This window comes from Patiria miniata, unplaced genomic scaffold (genome assembly GCF_015706575.1).
Source record: "Patiria miniata isolate m_02_andy unplaced genomic scaffold, ASM1570657v1 HiC_scaffold_5, whole genome shotgun sequence".
NCBI lineage: Eukaryota > Metazoa > Echinodermata > Asteroidea > Valvatida > Asterinidae > Patiria > Patiria miniata.
Window position 1 is genome coordinate 24,250,524 of NW_024037072.1, and position 20,227 is coordinate 24,270,750.

The following is a 20,227-nucleotide window of genomic DNA, read 5'->3' on the forward strand; positions in this document are numbered from 1 at the left end:
AGGGTTAAAGGTAGTCATCGATGGTCTTGGGTGTTTTTTCCCCCTCATTTTTCCCATAAAAACATTAGGGTAGAATAGGGCAGGTAGGGAAACCAGGTTTTTTGGGGCTTAAGCTATTTACCTCAATGGAAGATGTATAACATTATTCAGAAGTTTTTGGAAGAGATTCCTGGTTGCAAAGTATGCAGCACTGGTGCGGGCGACATCAGATATGATGACAGCTGTCACACAGCCAGCTGACCAGGCAGTATATCCCATGATGTAATAGCTTGTCTGAGCAGGTACAGTAGTCTGTAAAATACCCCCCAAAAATAAAAAAAATGTATGAGGCTATAGATCTGCTTTTCTCAATAGAGAGATTCCATCTTTACAGATATATGTCATGTATGTATGCATACGTTTTGCTTTTCGTAACCGTTATCGAGCATTCCATTATTTTGTACGCATATGCTTAGTTATCATGACTGTTGCTATTAAATCCAAATGACAGCATCCGATGAAAGTCTCATATATCTGCAGCTAATCCTGCTTTGAATCACAGACATATGGCACATATACCAGTATGTACAGAAATTCATTCTCTTTTTATTCAAATCATGCATGATTAAATAAATTAACAGAGAAGAAAGTGAACATTGACCAAGTACTATGTGTTTCACACTGACGCGAAGCGAGCGACATATCCATGCCGACGATGCCGTGTTCCATGAACACCCGTAGCGAATAGCGAGGTGCATATGATGTCACAAGACCACCACAAACTGATGACCTCGCCAGTGCACTAACTGTATGCGTTCGCTTGCGAAACCTTTCTAATAAACATTGAGTGCCATTTTGTTTCAAGGGCAGCCAACAGAAATGTATCAATTTCAACTAAAAAGATTTATCCTAACATTACACAAAATGAATTTCATTTCACACTGTGCATGTCTTGTGTGCAATAAAATGAAAGTATCATTTCATGACTAAATTTCAGCTGATTTTGATTTGATATCTCAGTCAAACAAGAATATTTCTAGAATAATACTAGCAAATATTCCTCCTACCAGCAGGCACTCCAAGCTTGTGGTGTGCAAGAACTTCAGCAAAGACATGAACATACATGTTTAAAATTCACTAAATCCTTAATGCAGTCCGATGTATTCCGTAGTTGGCTGCCTAACCAAAGAAGCCCCCCCCCCCCTCTTCCTCCCACAATCCCCTACCCATCTCTCCCGCCCCTTCAATCCCTGCCCTATCCCTTCAATTCCCCTTACCATCCCCAGTTATTTTTGCTTGTTCGTGTGTTTTATATTTGTATGATACAACAGTCTCAGATTCTTCTTATAACATTTATTTAATCTTTTTTACTTCTTCCTAATTATAAAGTGCTTTTTATACTGAATGTTTACTAGTTTTAAAGTTTTTCATTGTAATGCCATTTCAATTCAGCTTTCGGGCTGCGATAGTGGCTTTAATAAACCAGAATAATAATAATAATTAGAAAATTTACAAAATGACTTTTTGGGAGAACTTCTGACAGTGCATCTCCATACACACAAAATCTTGCACAATGGCAACCTAAGGGAATTGTCAAATGAGGAGACGAAACTTTCTTTATTTGAAAGAAATAATAAGTGACAAATGTAAAATATATTGTGTGGAATCTGGTTCCATATGAACAAGCAAAATTCTCAATCTACTTTTGGGTCTCTAATCTCACCTGAGCTTTTGTACCTAGTGTTCCCTGGTAATTTTTTTTATTTTTGTTTTACAAATAGTGTTTAAATATATCCCATGTTTCTTAATAATGTCATTCTTATTTCTGTATACATGTATACTTATTACTTTTTTTACATGATAATTTCTCTCGTCTTTTATTCCTTATTTTCGTACTACTACATGTAAAAGGAGTCTTTTAATTCATTAGTAAGGTATTATAACATGTGATTTTAGGATAATAACACTTTTTGTGAATTGTCTAAATTCAGCATATTGCCGCGATGACAATTTTTATGCAATAAACCATTTCAGTTCAATTCAATTCAAGGTAAGCTTACATTTGTATCTGCTATGCCAGCTTCACTCCACTCAGCCAACTTGAAGGCCTTGCCTATCAGGCAGCCATTGAAGACAAACAGAGCAACTATCCATGCCAGAAGGGGCCAACCAATCACACGGATCAGGTACAGATACACCCTGTGGGACACACTGCCGTACTTGCGCTCTTCGTCTTTGACAAGCTGGCCAGATGGTTCATGCTTATCCTGTTGGCTGCTTGTGTCTGAAATGCAGTCTGAAAAGGTCGTGTCAGAATGAATTGGCAATGGCTTAGCAGTGTCATACTATATGGAGAGCGGCTTCAGCCGATTCCATAGGCAGATGTATAAACTGAAAGCCACAGCCAATTAAAGCTTATCTTAAAGATGCATACTGAAAGCCACAGCCAATTAAAGCTTATCTTAAAGATGCATACCCCGTGCTCTTAATATTTTTTTCTCTCGTAACAACTTTTCAATTGAACCACAACGGGAAACTGACTAGGACTAGGTGAACTGTAACAATCAGAAAGTTGCACAAAAAATTGACTGGAGCGAGGCTTGAACCTTCATTTGAAATATTTGTTAAATAAATAGCCATATCCTCTCTGAGTGATACCCGTTTTTTTCATGACTTTGGGCGTGATTCCTGGCTGTACGGCATCCGGGGTTTATGGCTTCTGACTAGCGCTCCCTGAAAAAAGACATTGACTAATTATTGGGGAACTGCCAACATAGGGCTGGATAGCTCAGTTGGTAAGAGCACCGGAATGGTTATCCAGAATGGTTATCCGAAAATCGCAGGTTCAAGCCCCGCTCCAGTCATTTTCTTTTTTCAACTTTTCAAATGTTTAAACTGGTTTGTTTTGCTTTAAAGAAAAAACTACTTTATTCCAATTTTGGGCGTCTAACCCTCTGAAAAAAAGGCTTTCATTCTGTGCACAAAAAACCTGCTCAGCGAGAGCCAAATTATTGGCTGGCAGTCAATTTGAAGTTTGAGAACAAATAATTTAATAACTAAACGTCGGTGGATTTCTTAATATGTCACATTCAAAAGTGTATAACTTTTATATTGCTAGCAGAATAGCACATGAAAACACAAATCTATTTTTGAAGAAGAACTCAAACACAACACAGGGAATGCATTTGGCATTCAACAGACTTCTTAAATTGGATGGAGCATCGGACATACAAATGTCAGATAAACCAGGTTTTGTAATTCCTAAACGCTTCACAATTTCTGCATCTATTGCAGACCGACACTGATTTAAGGAGAGTTTACACTAAAATTCCGAAGGTATTGCAGTCCAAACAAGAACCAAATGAGGTTATTTTATTACATGTGAATAAACTCAATGAAGTAAATGCGGCAATATTTGAACAGAGGCACACCAATGGGCTCCCTGCACAAGTACCCCCTCAACAGTAATGAAGGGCGACTTACAAGAGACAACTGGAAGTGACATTTGAATACATACATACATATAGGCATTTTTATAGCACCCCACAAAGATCGGAGCGCTTTACAAAAGCTGACATATTAATTAAAGATACAAACAAAAAATGCATTGATACAGATACAAAAAACTATACAAGCAAAATAACATATGGCATGATTAAACAAATAAATGGGTTTTGAGTCTATTTTTGAAGAGCTGAAGTGTGTTGCCTACGACACCTGAAGCTCATGCGAAAACGCTATGGCTTTGTGCAGGTTCAGAATAAGCCATGTGTATTTTACACTTATATACACGAGCGAACCAGTACGCGCATGCAGCGTGTCCCGTCCATGTGGCTCTCGCAGGTATAATAAGTGCCCTCTCTCTCGTACATCCCAAGCTGAAACACACCAGGGGCGAATTGCAATAACGTGGTCTAAGACGGCTGGCTAAACCAGTCCGATTTTAGCCTGCTATTGCTCTTAGACGGTCTTGGTTAAGACACCAAACTTAGCCCATTGCAATAAGCTGGTCTTTACAAAGCCCGCTTAGAGTAATGATTCACAAACAAACATATTCCATAGTTACTAACAAATACCGCAGAGACTGCAAACATTTTTTTGTAGGCCGGTTTGTGTGATTCAAATCATGCGAAATCAAATCTGTCAATTCCAAGATTTTATGTTGAGAGAATATTGCATTTGCAGTACAACTCAGTGTCATTACATTTTTTTCTAGAAGATTCCTTCTATCCTGGAAAATCCTCCCTCCAAGCAGCATTCTTTTTTTTTTTTAAAGATTATCACACACTGCCATCAACTGGAAAAAAAAAACATGTTAGGAAAGAATAATTCAACACACCAATGAATTCCAAAAATCCCAACTATAGACCATTTTAAGCCAGCCCTACCCAGGCTAACTATTTTAAGACTGTCTTAATACTTAGACCGTGTCATTGCAATGGTCTAACTTATAGACTGACTGACAGCCAGAGCTTTGAGACTGTCTCAAGCACATAGACAGCTTTAAGACAGGTTATTGCAATCTGCCCCAGCGGTAAAATGAGCCTTTCATTTCCCTCTGCTCAAACAACACACGTGTGCATGCATGCACTTCGGATGATTTTTTTCTCTCCAAAACTGTGCTAATGCAGCCACCTTTGTTGTTCTCTCATAGCTACAAGGTAGGAAATGGAATATAATTAACTCACCCGGTTTCTTGCCATTTGTGATGTCACTGGACTGGTCTGCCAAAGGTGGCTCATCTTTAGATGACCGCTCCAAATCGTCCACTTGGTCTTGATGATTGGTGATTGGCTGGAGTAACTGCGACCAGGATGGACTGGTATGAAAATCCTCGGCACCGATCTCCTGCTGTGTTCCTTGTAATTCAACTCTACCATTGATCATCACAAGGACCTATGAGAGATGAAGTCACAAAACAATACAATGTGATTCGTATACATGTTTCAACCTTGGTCGCCTGAACAACTAGGAGCATCCTGAGTTTCATTTTGGATATTTGCATTGATCTTTGAATTCACCTTGCGCTAACCCTCCCTCTCTGGCTGACAAATTTAGCTACGTCATCACTGCAGTCCACATTCATCAAGTGACTGTTTTTATCAGTTAAGAATTCCCTTGTTAATTTGATATAACCATGCTTTGCCTGGAAGTGGTTATGTCAGCTGTACCTACCAGTTACCTCTTTTGTCTGTTAATGGAATTTGACTAGTCACAGTGTTTACACAAAAGTGATCTGACTGGGTTTTTTTGCATGGCAGGGGAAGTGGAAGAAGTCAAAAGACTGTCAGTGACTGATCAAACACTTGCTTCACGTCCTGTGATCTGGCAAGCCCAAGCACAACATACGCAAACAACTTAAGCGCGTCATGACAGTTAAAAAATGCCACGGCAAAAATCATCTGCAGCGGATGAGCACATGCGTTTGAATTTGGTCGAAGGTTGTTGCCACTCTCATTCAATGTTTAACAATGTACAGGAACTGGGGGTCAGTCATGTAATATTCTAAAAGCTTTGTACATGCGATACAAAACTGTGTTGACCTTTTTATAGTGCTCCCTCTTGTGGCATGGATTAACCAATTTGCGCCGGAGGCCGTGTATACACGCAAAAGTTTCCTGAAAGTCAGATCGGATGACTGAAAAACCCGCAACACCCGAGGCCGGAAAATATCTGTCAGCAAGCCACAGCCACCGACCGAGGCCCGAAATATGACTCTGCAGCCCCAGGGTGTTGGCTTCAACCCGCCTGGCATTGCGGTCGAGTGAATATTAAACCCATGCCTTAGTCCATTCTTGTCAAAATAAATCGGATCTCAACTGGTCAAAGAACAGATCACAAAGATACTATATGGACTTCAAACACAAGTACCCCCTCACTTGGTTACAAAGAGACAACTGGAAGATACTGAAATGACTGCTGTATGCCTGGGCTTCAAGAGAAGATAATGCAGGGTTGATGCGCACTCAGAATAAAACAAATTGTGCATACATGTTTTTTGTTCCATACCAGTGCATACATGTTTTTTGTTCCATACCAGTGCATGCATGTAAATATGTGTCCCTCGATTAGGTACGCAGATACCATAATGGCTAGGTCTGCAAAAACCTACTTTTCAATTCAAATTAACAGCTTATGTACAATGTACATGTACAACATCAAGAATCAATAATATATTAATTTGGACTAAAAAAATGTTGTGTTCAATTGTTCGTCCTTACATGGTCAGCCAGTTTCATCAAGTGCAGTTGGTTGGTCACTAAGATGGCCGTACGTCCATTCTTTGATAGCAATCCCGCAATGCCCTGCTGCACAATATGGCGGCACACATGAGCGTCCAGGGCCGATAGTGGGTCATCCTGTGGCAAATAATTACAATTAACCTTTTAGTCTCTGTACCACACAAGACCAAAAATTGGATGAAAAGTCTGAAAGATGCTATTTCTTTTATACTGATAATGTCTTTCTCTCAGATTTAATAGGTCTAAGTTCAGACAAAAGTCTGAAAAACCTCATGCCTGTTCAGAGTCCTGTCCACAGAAAACGAGTACATCAAGTTCACCTGTTGAAAATCAAATTCTATTTAGATCCACCTGAGTCGTTCCAATACCTTTTAGTTTTGCACAACACTGGAACATTAGTCTAAACCAGGGTTGCGTTCAATGCCTGCAAATGTTGCGCACGTTTGCGAACGTTTGTGTGGAACAGATTGTGCGCCATCAACGTTGGTGAATGTAGCAAAAATGTTTTCAAAATGGCTGACGCAACTTTAAATGTTACGCGCCGGGGCTCACATTTGCCCTGACAACAAACTATGTTGCTCAACAGATTTTATCGGGTAGGTTTATTAATGTTTTACAGCTGTAGGATAATCCTTGAGAAACCCTCCACATGTTCTCAAGGATCACATACATCGCCTGCGAAACTTTACACTCACTAGACATTAATAACTCTTCAAAAATTTGGGAGGCTGCTTGCCACACAGTTTCACTGGGCGCCGCCATTTTGACAATGGAAGAGTACAGCCCACTGATCTCTATATAAAGACTGGATAGCTAATAAAGAGCCGCACAATGAATGAATTTGACGCCATATTGGTGAGACCGGCTGGTGATCTACAAAGGACAAGTTGCCTTTTTTATAGACAGCATGATTTCTTTTGTAACGTCGCGGTTCACTTGACTTATATTTTGACCACCACCACTGACCAAGGTTAACTACAATTTTTCTAACGTCGTGGTTACTAAAATGCCGCAAATATCACTTTTTCGGCGTTTTGAAATAATAATCACCACGGAAATGTGTCCCTTTTAGAACATCATAATATGTGTACGTGACCAAAATGCGCGTCAACTGTTGATACAACGCGTGCGTATTTACGCGTAGAACGTTCGTATTATACGCAGCCATCTTCGTGAGACCGGGGGCGAATTGGTCAATATGCAAAGTCTACTGTGTGAATGTTGTATGCATATCCGCTATCCAGTCTTTATATAGAGATCAGTGGTACAGCCTAAGGCCGCATATCAATGACTTGGCTAAGGCTTGCAATTACATATGCCCCTATGGGAGCTGCTGAAGCCATAGACACGGGTTACGGCTGGCAATATATAGCCATGAAATTCAGATGCGGCTTAACTACAGAGGCAAGGCTTACCATGATAACAGTAGTTTTGTTGGAATACAGTGCCCTGGCCAGACTGATCCTCTGTTTCTGGCCACCGCTGATGTTGATTCCCTTCTCTCCAATCTCGGTCCGATCTCCAGCCGGAAACTGCTCCAAATCTGGCTGCAGTGCGCAGGCCGCTATCACCTCTTGGTATCTAAAGTAAGCCAAATAACAAAACCAGTCTCAAGACTGGCTCATACTCAATGCAAATGCAATCCTGAATGCAAATTTGTGACGTCACATAAAGTTGAAAAACTTTCAATGCTGTCAGAATCCGCTGTTGTGTGCCGTGTCATTGTGTGTCGCCATCATGCCTTCAAATATCTGTGGTAAATTTAATGAAGCTGGTAAGCAAAGAATTTGGCTTAGTGAGTGCTTGTGCTAAGCAATTATCAGCTACAAACCCTCTGAAGCTCAGTTGGTCCACTGTCCCAAACGTTGAGGTTCCCCCCGGTTCTTTTCAGAAACTCACAAACTCACCAAAGAGATTTGCCAGATCATGCAACTGCAAACTAACTTCCACTGCTTCATTCACCAAACCTTCAAATCTTATCTCACACAATATACATAATTAATTGTATTCTTTCATGAGTCCATATTCTTAACCCTATTATCTTCCCAAATCCTCTAAAATCCTCTTTGCAAAGAGAAGCATTTTTTCAGGACCGATGAGGCTATATTGCAAAAATGCGTGGCTGATTTGGAGGATGTACATGTACTGTGTCAAGGTCATTGGGCCGGACATTGTGTTGTTTATGCTCAGCCATGCAGAAATTGAGGCCTAAATTATACTTGAAATCCTCCGCACTGCTCCATGATGTCACTGGCTCTGCCTCAACATATTGACAGTGATTGCTGGAGGATTTTGCAGGATTGAGGCAGTGGTCACCCCTCCAAGGACCACGTTCAAGAAATAACGGAGGTTGTATGCAATTTTTACATGGAGGCAGTTGGGGGATTTTGCAGGACTGAGGTTGCATCCTGGCGAAAATGCCTAGGGAGTAAGGGTTAAAGAAAAATGTTCCAACATGGGCCCAATTTCATAGCGCTGCTTAACAGCCGACTTTGTGCTTACCGAGCCTCCATCTATTTCATAGGGACCGTTAAGCAGTAAGCACAGCAAAAGCAGGCTTAACCTCAGAAGAAAACTTTGCTTAAATCAGTGACGTAACAATAGAAATCTCCATGCGCGCGCAACTGTAAGCACAATTACGGCATGAAATAGTGCTTAAGCAGCAGCATGATTTTCTGCTATAGCAAGCACAACTTTTCTGCTTACTGTTAAGCAGTGCTATGAAATTGGGCCATGGTCTGGGCCCAATTTCATAGAGCTGCTTAACGGTAAGCAGAAAAGTTGTGCTTACTAAAGCAGAAAATCATGCTGCCGCTTAAGCACTATTTCATGCCGTGATTGTGCTTAAGGTTGCGCGCACATGGAGATTTCTATTGTAACGTCACTGATTTAAGCAAGGTTTTTTTATGTGCTTATAAGCGTGCTTTTGCTGTGCTTACTGTTAACCACGGATCCTACACACAAGGATTAACGACTCGGCCTCCTGCCCAATTTCACAGCGCTGCGTAACAGTAAGCAGAAAAGTTGTGCTTACTATAGCAGAAAATCATGCTGCTGCTTAAGCACTATTTCATGCCGTAATTGTGCTTACAGTTGCGCGCGCATGGAGATTCCTATTGTTACGTCACTGATTTAAGCAAAGTTTTCTTCTGAGGTTAAGCCTGCTTTTGCTGTGCTTACCGCTTAACGGTCCCTATGAAACAGATGGAGGCTCGGTAAGCACAAAGTCAGCTGTTAAGCAGCGCTATGAAATTGGGCCCTGGATACACGAACATATGCTTAAATTAATAAATTACTCTGCTCGTCATGAAAACATGCTTTTGACTCTCTCATTAGCTACTTTCACTCAAACTTTCTTAAGGAAGTGTATGTATCCAGAGTTGAGACAAAAGATGATGATAACTGAAGTATGTATCGTACATTCATACATACCTTACGTCGTCCATGTTACAATCTAGGGTAATATTGTCTCTGACTGAAGCATTCATGATCCATGGTGTCTGAGCTGTATAGGCTACATCGCTGAAATATAATCCACAAATAATGAGACATTTGAAAGATTTTCATGCAAACGGATTCACATACCCGTACATGTGCGCATAGTAACCATAATCAATAATTCTGTCCTTGCAGCTTGCGCACTGTGCATGTACACACTGTACACTTGGTTATCAGGAACCAATGCAAAAAGTAATTGAAAATGGCAGCATCAGATGAAAACTTTGAATCTGCAGCTCTCTTGCATTGAAACACAAAAAAAACATTGCACAATCATGTTCAGTAATTTATAGCCGGTAAATCTAATCAAGCATGATTAATTAGATTCACAGAGAACGTGAAAAATGGCAATTTACCGTGCGCTTCACACTATCACACTTCAACTATTCTCAAGACAAAATTTCAAAAGGGATTTTAAACAAATTTTTGACAGCCCCAAAAATTCTGACAAATTCATCGGCACAAGGCAGTAAACATTAGTATTGACCTAACTTGGTCAGCGGTGCATGTATTTCGAAATAGGCCATATAGGGTACAAACAGCTGGGAATCCCAGGCTTCCAACCATATGGTATATATTAAAGTGGGAGGGGGCACAATTTCTGTTAACTCATTAAACATGGTCACTTATAGGACTAACAAATTTCTAGTTTTTTGTGGGGGGGGGGGGGTGTTTTTTACGGGTCCCCCCACGCCCAACTTGGCTAGCCACTATCAACATATTGTTTTAATTCAGAAATTAAAGTTTTACGACATTTACATTTTATATTGAAGTGAGGTTGCTGAATTGCTTCAATGAACATGAATTTTCAAACAATTTGTTACCAAAATGGCGTAATAAATCTGTGTAATAAATTCGCTCCTCATTTGTTTACAAATACAGGTCGTTACCTGTCTTGTAAATTAATGTGGCCGCTCAGCGTTGTCATCTCGCCAAGCATGGCGCTGAGAAGGGATGACTTGCCACTTCCCACGCTACCAATAATGACTGTCAGCTTGCCTGAAAATATATCACAGGTTAAGGTCAGAGGTCACGGAAACAGTGCTGCAGGGAAGTGGAGGAAATTTAATTCCCACCCTCCTTCACTCTTTTCTGCAGGGTTCCGAACACTTTATGAAAACAAAATTCCTTGAGTTTTTCCAGATACTTCACTGAGAAATATCTTCACTTTAAGAAGGCTGCTGGAAAGTCAAGAGGCACGAGTAGCACAGCCTATTGTTGTTGTCTGGAGAAATGTTTGATATTCAAATTGCATAAACACTGAAAAAGCCACACAGTTGTGAATTTCTAAACGCTCGAGGACAATGCTTTGTGTTTCCCTTTGTCCCTGTTATATAACACTCTCCCAGAGACTATAAGCACATAACCATACCATCGAGGACCATTTTCAACAAGACACAACGCTCGAGGAATGACAGGATCTTTTGTTCTCCCTTTGTGTGTCTGTCCTCTATCGTAAAGCCATACATTTACACCATAGCCAGTCAGTCAATGGACACAGCTTGGACACATGGCACAAGCAACAAGATGCACATACGCCAAACTCCTGAAAAGCTTTCCCTTCTGGGTATCTGTCTTATTTTTGGTGTTTTCCCAAATTCTCTTGTCCAACTTGTCTTTCATTTTAAAAGTGTTTTTGAACAGTGGAAACACCAACGGTTGCAGGAAATTTTTTAAATGGCGGCCATCTTGAAAAAAATAAAAATAAAAAATAAAAAGCCCCTCTTCCTCCTTTTTTTCAAAAACCCGGACGAGAAACATGTTTTTTTTTTATTTGGCCTAATTAACATCATCACGTTACGTGAATACCTACCACTTGGTATGTTAACACTGATGTCATGTAGAACAGCATCAGACTCTGAGTCCCATGAGAAAGTGCCATGTTTAATCTGAAATGAAAAAAAGGTGACACAATCTGTTAAAAAGGTGATTGCCCCTTCTAGATTTCGCCCTTAAATTTCAACAGGTGACGTGTTTGACAGTAGCAACACGTATCTCCCAATTATATCGTACAACAAAATGTCTGACTCACAAAACCTGTTTTCTTGCACAGAGACTGATCAGCACATTAGCACAGCAAAGATACTTCAGATGAAAAATCGTTTTAAGTGGTTTTAGCATTCAATTATGTATAGGTGATGTATAAATAATATGTGATGCGATCAAGCTGAATGAGTCGTTTGTCAGGAATTTCTATTTGGGGATACAGGCCAAAATAGGGCTACTTCATCGCATCACTTCATCACATCTCGATCTTGGTGTTCCGACTTCCATAATTTTTAAACTAAAGATGGTACCAGCATGCGGTTTTACGGCAGTAATGCTGAGATTGTGCTCTTTTCAAATCTGTAACAATTTTTTTTTTGACCAGGGTCGACAAACGACTCATGTAACTTGATCGCATCACATATATCAAAATTATTGTACTGTACTGGCCACAGGATTTTGTTTTCTGAACATCGCAAGTATTAGAAGACTTTGGGTATAAATGTTGCTTGGCCTATGGACGTGCTTGCCTCATTCCCCCATTGTCCAATGGCACAGGCCTGGAAATAAGCTCAAACAAAATATGTCAATTCTTTCAGGAAGTGACTGGCCTGAATTAAATCAGGGCTAAGCGAACTGACGTTATACATTTTTCAAATTGTTGTTGATCACTTCCGGTGTGGAAAGGAAAGCCACTGTGGCAGATGGAGTTGAAAAGCCTCTTGTTTTTGTCTCCCTTGTTGGTGTTTTGCGACACTGGGGAAAGACAACATTTGACCGTATGCTACAGTACCTTCACTGCTACTCCCGACTGCAAATGCTCTGTGGATATTCCGCCATTACCATTCCTTCCAAGTACTTCTAGTTGCAGTCCGTTCCCATTGACTGCTCCACTGTTGGATTCCGATCTCTCATTGGTCCCAAGAGGTGTCCCACCAGATGCTGGAGATCCACCCAGGGGCTTAAACTTGACTTCTAAATCCTGCCATGTTAAAAGTGAAAGTCAAAAAGAAAAATATGTTGCGCCTAACATCTTCATACATGGAATTCCTGTTTTTTTGCCATGTCTAATTGGCTCATTCTTAGAACTTGTTACCTTTATATGCAAACCACGTAACTTTATGTATCTTTCTGATGTACATTTTTACAGAGGGATTTGTGATAAGTTCATTTCAAGATGAGATTCCAAGTCAAACAATATTGAATTTTGGCAATTTAATGAGCAGATTTCTCCACTTTTAGCATGCACAAAATTCCTACTTTCTTCTTTCCATACGAATATCCCTTTTGCTGACTAAACTGTTTATAAATACAATTGTAACACCTCATCCACAGATTCTGTGTCTTGATTGGTCGAGAGCGAGTCACATGATACTTTCTATTGCTATCTTTCTGTGCACGGCCAAAAGTACTAGACCTGTAGCAACCAAAGTACTATACCATTAGCAACTAAAGTACTATATCCACGGTGCAGTATTTGTGTGCAAATGCATGCTGGTGTGCGCGTTGCGCGTAGCGCATTTTGTTCCAAAGAGAGTGCGCCGCAGAGTTGGGGTCAAACATTTCGTGAAGGGGTAGTTTGGAAGAGAGAAATACATTTTCCACCAATTTTGTATTGAAATTGAAGTTTATTTCAACTGTGCTCAGTTTTAAATAATTTAAAATATTAAAACCAAGCAGAATCTGTGGGTGAAGTGTTATAAAACAAATATTGAATGCTTTATCTCGTGGTGAAGTAAAACTAGCCTCCCTCGGTGATCCATGGAGCATTCTATTTTCCCTCGGCTACGCCTCGGGAAAATAGAATGTCCAATGGATAACCTCGGGAGGCTAGTTTTACTACACCACTCGAAGCCTTCAATATTTGTACATTATACTGAGCAGTGGCGACTGAAGAAGAACTATAGGGAATGACCACAATACGGAATTGTTCCTTTTTTGGACCCCACTGTGTTTGTCGAGGAGAGGCTCGATCTAATCACTGACGGCTACACTAACTGGACTGGCTGCTACACATTGGTTTGGCCATCTGTGATCTCAAAAACCTCATGCCAGAACATACATTCATATCGTTCGCCAGGGTAACTCGTTCCACTTAAAACATAAATTTCCCTTACGATCAATTATCCTCTGGATGTTGGCTAGTCCTCGGTATACACAATGTATGACTGCCTAAATCTCAAAGGATGGTCAGAAAAAAAAAGAGTTTTTAGTTTTGCCATCTTAACTTCGAAAAAAATCCATACCACCCATTCATTAAAAACTTGCGTTCCCTGCAAGTGTGTCATGGGTGACCCAATATGGCAGACGGTGGCTTCAAGACCAATCTAATTAGTATAGAGGTCAGTGGTTCCAACTCACATCATGTGTGGCATCTCTGCAAGTTTGGCGACTTGTGCCGGCCGGCCCCTCGACTTCTGTACTCATCAGGAATGCCTGCAGCCTGTGCGTGCTGATGACGCCGGTCACCATATACGAGATGTAAAACGGGAAGTAGAAGAGAGAACTCTCAAACAGATAGAAGAGAGACAGTGCTGGTAGGGCCACCTCAGGAGTCAGCGCTTGGCCAGACAGGAGAGTGTAGGTCCCAAAGGACTGATGGTAGTAAGACCAAGGAAAAATGAGTTTATAACGTTTACATTTTATGGGATTAAGGACAATATATCTGACCTGTTCTGTCAAAAGCAGATGCTTGTGGGCAGAGGTTGAAATTGATTTAGGGTCAAAAAATGCTAAGGGGGTGATTTTTTTTATTTTCTAATTGTTGCATATTTGTGATCTTGAACATGGCTAAAATATACTATAAATGTTTGAAACCCTAATTTGAACTCTAAATATAGTACTTTCGATGATTTGTTAAGGTACATCAGTTAAAGAAATGTCACTTGAAACAGGTCGTAAAATAGACCCTGAACTTTAACTGCGATTTTCTCCGTTTTCTACTTTTCGACGTGATGAACTTCAAAATAGCATACTTTGCCCAGGAATGACCGCTTTCAAAAACTAAACCACCTATTAAAAGGAAAATGTACATATTTTTTAAAATATGTAAAAATCTCATTTTTGACTTGATGCCCAGAAACGTCTGATCTTGACAGGTCACATATAACATATTCAACCTTGCTTTTAATTCAATTATGTTTCAGATACACGCTGTCCGTAAATTGAACGTTAAAATTAACTTTTGCACGGGATTCAGGACTTTAATACCTAGCCTCCATCTTGGCTCAATAGGTCTCGTTCAAATGATGTCATTTCCTACAGACCATCCACGTGCATCGACATTTTGAGCGTCAACTTGCATAACGCGCATCGGCTGCGTCGTATTTCGAACACATTTCGAGCAACAAGCGCTCGTGTTTGGAACATTTTCAACACTGCGCAATGCTTGCTTGATTGTGTAAAATACGCAGTTGCAGTTCTCCTACAGAGATGGCCGTCATTGAACGAGCCCTATTACGTTTTTAATTATTTGCGACCCGACAGGGAAGACTGGTTTCTGTCTCCCTTTCAGAAACAGTAATGTGGGGACAGGAACCAATCTACTGGCAGAGCGGATCTCAACTCAATGTAAGTGGGTTTTTTTATGGATTGCAGATGCCCAAAATAGAAAACAAAACCTTGAAAAGTTGTCATGAGAAAAAACAATCAAATGTGTTGAAGAGCATGGACAGTGCATCATGCATAAAAGCAAGAAGCCACTGTAACTATCTAGTTTACATCGGGTGACTGATAAGACTTTTAGGGTTTGCATGGTGGACATGATCAATGAATGGGAGGTTTGCGGTAACACCATGTGAATGATATCTCTGTGTGAGTTGTGTGGTTCTGCAGGGTTCGACCTTAACTTTTTTGTTCACTAGCCAGCCAGGCTACTGAAACAGACTGTTAACTAGCTCGCGGGCATTTTCACTTGCCGCATGTTTTTTGTTTTCTTCCTATCCTTCCATCTTGGCTGTATATGCCAATAATTTTTGACTCGCCAGCCGGGCTACTTAAGGAATAGTTTGACTAGCCCGCCGCTGTTCTGACTAGCATTTGGCTAGCGGGCTACTGCTAATTTCGAACCCTGTTCTGAGAAGAACCAGTTGGCAAAAGCACACAACTCTCTAAGAGATATCATTCACATGGTGTTACCGCAAACCTCCCATTCAATGAACTGGTGTTCGGTCACTGCTTGATCTTGCACCTTATCTGGAAAATTAATTGGCTCCATAAAAATCGAACTATTTTGTATCATCCCATGGACGGATCCAGGAAGTTTTGCTGGGAAGGGGGGGTTCAGGACCATCAGATTTGTTAATGTCCAAATGTTGCAGACAAACTGACATATAGATAATTATTATTTCTATAATTGTTGGAATTTTTTTTTTTTGGTCAGAGCAGGGGGCAACTCCAGCCCAATGGATCCGCGCCTGCATAGAGAAAACAACTAAAACATATCTACACAATATCTATCCTATCAAAAGCTACATGTGCATTTGAAGAAGTCCTCAATTTCAATATCAAATATAAAAAAGCATCATCAAGACTATAGTGATTCCTCAGTAATGGAGGGCCAAGAGTAAAGAACTTTACAAAGACAACAAATGTAAACTTACAACCAGGGTGATAAGAATTGGTCCTGCTGAGGCTATTGTGGCTGTCAGAAAAGAAAAGAAAATATTGGATAAAATAACAAAAAGGGCAAGGAGAAATCTACCAAACAAAATGAGTAATCTACCTGTCTACCTCAGCATTTTGTCAGACTCACATTTTTTAAAAATATTGACCCCTCTCATACATGTCATAGACAGCCACATCACAGGAAAATCACAACTGCGAGTTTAACGCCATCAAGTGCGTGTGTGCAACATGCTCTAAACAGGCGCGGATGTTGCTCGAAAATTCTTCCAAATACAGCGCAGTTGATGCACGTCACAAACATTTGACGCCCAAATGCCGATGCACGTGACAATATGTCGGAAGTGATGTCATTTGAGAGAGACCTGTCAGAACGTTATGAAAGTGGCAAGCAAACTTTTTGGAAATGGCTATTGAAAAAAATGGGAGAGAGAATAAAGATTATCAACTTACTGGTCAAGGCGAAGCAAATACTTCTGACAAGATTGGCCAAGAGCTCTTGCTTCCTGACGGACTCAACAGTGTGACAGAAAACATCTTCCCAACCATACATCTTGACCAGCTTTATTGCCTGCACCAACTCTTTAGAGTACTTCAGGCGACTATCGGAGAAAAGCTGTATGCACGTAATGAAAACAAAGTTAAAAAGGGCTAGGCTTTTAGCTGAGTTGGACACCCAAAAGTCTCAGTTAACCCTAACCTTCCTAAATCCTCCAAAATCCTCTTTGCAAAATGGAGGATTTTTGCAGGATGGAGGCTATATGGCAAAAATGTGCGGCTGATTTTGGAGGATGCACTGTGTCAAGGGTCTTGGGCCAGACCTTGTGTTGTTTAAGCTCAGCCATACTTGAAATTTCGGCCTAGATTATACTTGAAATCCTCCGCACTGCTCCAGGATGTCACTGGCTCTGCCTAAGCACATTGACAGTGATTGCCGAAGTATTTTGCAGGATTGAGGCAGTCGTCACCCTTCCAAGGACCTCATTCAAGAAATAACGGAGGATTTCGCAGGTTTGAGGTTGCATTCTAGCAAAAATGCCGAGGGAGTTACGTTCCATCCTGAAAAATAGGAAGGCACATGCAGGTTTTTCCACAACCCCCTTCATGTCACTTCTAAACTCACTATGGCCGAGCACGGAAAACACATTTTAGAAACCGCAGTTTGCCGAAGCAGTGCACATTTTTCATCATCATGGTACATCTCGAAATGAGTTGATACACGGATAACAAAGAAACAGACTATTGATAAGATGAATTTTGTGTCGGGGTGATGTAAATCAAATTCGGTTTTTCCCTTCACTGATGTTTAAACCCTGTATACTCAGTGTGTTACCTCCCGAGTGAAAGTTGGAAAAAATCACTCATGTGGGACTCAAACCCATGACCTCTTGCTTTCTAGTGCAGACGTCTTACCACTTGACCACCAAGCTACGGGATCGGTTGGCTGGTTCCGATCTGATGTACATAGCAGCAGGTACCCCATTAACTATGAAATTTTACGTCGGCGTGATGTAAATCAAATTCGGTTTTTCCCTTCACCGATGTATAAACCCTGTATACCCAGTGTGTAACCTCCCGGGTGAAAGTTGGAAAAAATCACTCGGGTGGGACTCGAACCCACTGCTATATTCAATGTGACTGTGGCTGCGTCTGAATGACACGGCTATGGCTGGCTACAATGAGTGGCTGAATCCACTTTCCACATGTGTGTTAATGACAGCCATAGCCACGTAATTTGAATGCAGCCTTACTATGAACTTACCAGTGCTTTCTTCTGGAATTTGGACATGCCTCTGCCAGCGAGAGCAGTCAGAGGCATCACTAGGAAGAGCGAGGCAGCACCTATCAGTGCTGAGAAACCAAGGAGGAGATACAGCAGCACCATGGTGATCGTAATCTGATGTCAAAGGTCAAACAAATTCTGGTTACCGTTGAGAACAAAGAGTCTATAGAAAAGGGGGTTGGTGTGGTAAGTTGGCCCCTGTGCTCATGCCTGATTGAATCAATTCTGAGGCAAGTCACAGTATGTTGACGTCGTCAGATGTGTCACAGCCCCTAATGTGGTGCACTTCCATTTTCGACCCAAGCACCTTGCCAGATTAAAGGTTCTACCCGAAATTTCACAGGAAGTGTAAGTCCGCCGAGTTTAAATATCTCTTCTTGAAAAATCTTGATTTTAAACACTTTTTATAATACATGTAGTTACACTGGGAAAAGGTATTCTGATGCAATTCTCCTACTTCCAATGGAGTGTATAGCGTACCTTTTAATATGCGCCGAAAAAGAAAAACCTCTGACAAACATGTAGTTGCATGAGTGAGTGAAAATCACAATCTTTTTGTCAACTTTAGAAAATTCCTGCGGGTCGTATCAGTTCTGGTCGGTTTTCCCTTCAATTTGTGTTGGGTCAGGTATTCTGTTTCGATTAGTTTGGCCTGGTCAACCTGACCTGATGCACAACATTAGTCTGCATGAGGAACTTTGGGAAAAAGTGCACCACGTTATAGAGGACTCCACTATAACAAACATTAGGTGTCTGTCATGAACGTTGGAACTTACCGATAAAACTGTGGCCAGTATCGAGTGGAACTCCCTGAACATTTGTTGAAGGTTAGCAGGGTCGATGGACATGAAGTTGATGAGCTTTCCCGCCGTGTTGCCGCCGTTGGAGCCCCCTCCAAGTGACAGACGCAGGGATTTATCATACACCATACCCTGTTGGTTAAACCACCACATGTACATGAGTGTCATAATAATCAGATGTAACAATGCACTACTTTGCTGCTCATGCCATGTTGATTGCATGTCGATTATGAAAACAGTTTTTTTCCCTGTGATGTTTATCATCATTTGGGCCAACCCAGAACAGACTGGACAACGGCCTTAAAAAAAAACCCGACATGATGGGCACTTTGTCTTCCACCTCTAGATGGCTCTGGTTCGATTCAAATTGGGATCACTCTTCTGCCTGAGTTTAAAGCCCCTTGAGTAATAACTCTGGTATGTAACACAAATCACAATTTGCAAATCCTTTCCAAAACTGTCTTACAACTGTTCTAAACGCTGTGCTACTGCTGTGCTGAACTCAATTAATGTGCATTTATTTTTTTTAAATTCAGCACAGCGTATAGAACAGCATTGAGAATCATTTGGCTGGCAAAGTGGGTTCAGCACGGCACCGTCCTTTGACTGGACGGGGTCTGCCGACTGCGGTAGCACCCTTTGTGAATAGAAAACGTCGAGTTAACTACGAAATGTAGCTGTTTTCAGAACCACACAAACTCATCAGGGGCCAATTTCATAGAGCTGCTTAAGCACAAAATTTGCTGAAGCACCAAAAAACCAGCTTAATATAATCAGGTTACCCGTCAAAACTCCACTCGATTTTTATGCTAAGTAAACGATACATGTAGCTAAATACCAGTCACAAGCAATGTACATGTACATTGCATGGCATTTGGGCCGGTAACCTGATTATATTAAGCAACCTTTTTTGTGCTTAAGCAAATTTTGTGCATAAGCAGCTCTATGAAATTGGCCCCGGCCTTAACCAATCGTCTGTTGTAAAAAATGTTGAGCACTACAGAGTGTCTTGAAATGGGCCAAAGAGTATTGAAGGGAAGGCCATTAGGGGGTGCCATAGGTTGTGATTAAAAAAATTAAAGTAAAAAGTTACAATTTAGAGTTACAAAGGTAACTACCTGAATGGCTATTCTTGTATGAATGGCTTGTACAGTCAAGTAGTACTGCACTGACCGGATGCATAAGACGTGGGTAACCTTGGCAACAAAGAGGATAAAGAGGAGGATGTAGCCGTTTGAGAAGAACTCACTAACTGTGATGAAATGCTGCTCCTCCTGTTAATGAGAGAAAATAATCGTCAAACTGTCTTAGTAAAG

General features: G+C 40.9%; 1 protein-coding gene across 2 annotated transcripts in view; it reads right to left on the reverse strand.

Annotated features, from left to right (window-relative positions):
- Nucleotides 1-20,227, reverse strand: part of LOC119741038 (ATP-binding cassette sub-family C member 9-like) — a 47,090-nt gene that overhangs the window by 19,616 nt on the left and 7,247 nt on the right. Inside the window, exons 4-18 of one of the 2 annotated variants that reach the window (XM_038216636.1) lie at nt 20,030-20,185; nt 18,888-19,043; nt 18,091-18,225; nt 16,782-16,944; nt 16,307-16,347; nt 14,067-14,300; nt 12,499-12,687; nt 11,533-11,608; nt 10,610-10,718; nt 9,654-9,743; nt 7,637-7,802; nt 6,201-6,338; nt 4,668-4,875; nt 2,040-2,263; nt 122-291 (exon numbers count right to left, since the gene is read on the reverse strand). In XM_038216636.1, coding sequence (XP_038072564.1) covers nt 122-291; nt 2,040-2,263; nt 4,668-4,875; nt 6,201-6,338; nt 7,637-7,802; nt 9,654-9,743; nt 10,610-10,718; nt 11,533-11,608; nt 12,499-12,687; nt 14,067-14,300; nt 16,307-16,347; nt 16,782-16,944; nt 18,091-18,225; nt 18,888-19,043; nt 20,030-20,185 — 2,255 coding nt within the window. Of the gene's footprint in view, nt 1-121; nt 292-2,039; nt 2,276-4,667; nt 4,876-6,200; nt 6,339-7,636; nt 7,803-9,653; nt 9,744-10,609; nt 10,719-11,532; nt 11,609-12,498; nt 12,688-14,066; nt 14,301-16,306; nt 16,348-16,781; nt 16,945-18,090; nt 18,226-18,887; nt 19,044-20,029; nt 20,186-20,227 lie in introns of both variants that reach the window. The other variant, XM_038216635.1, reaches the window with a different exon arrangement.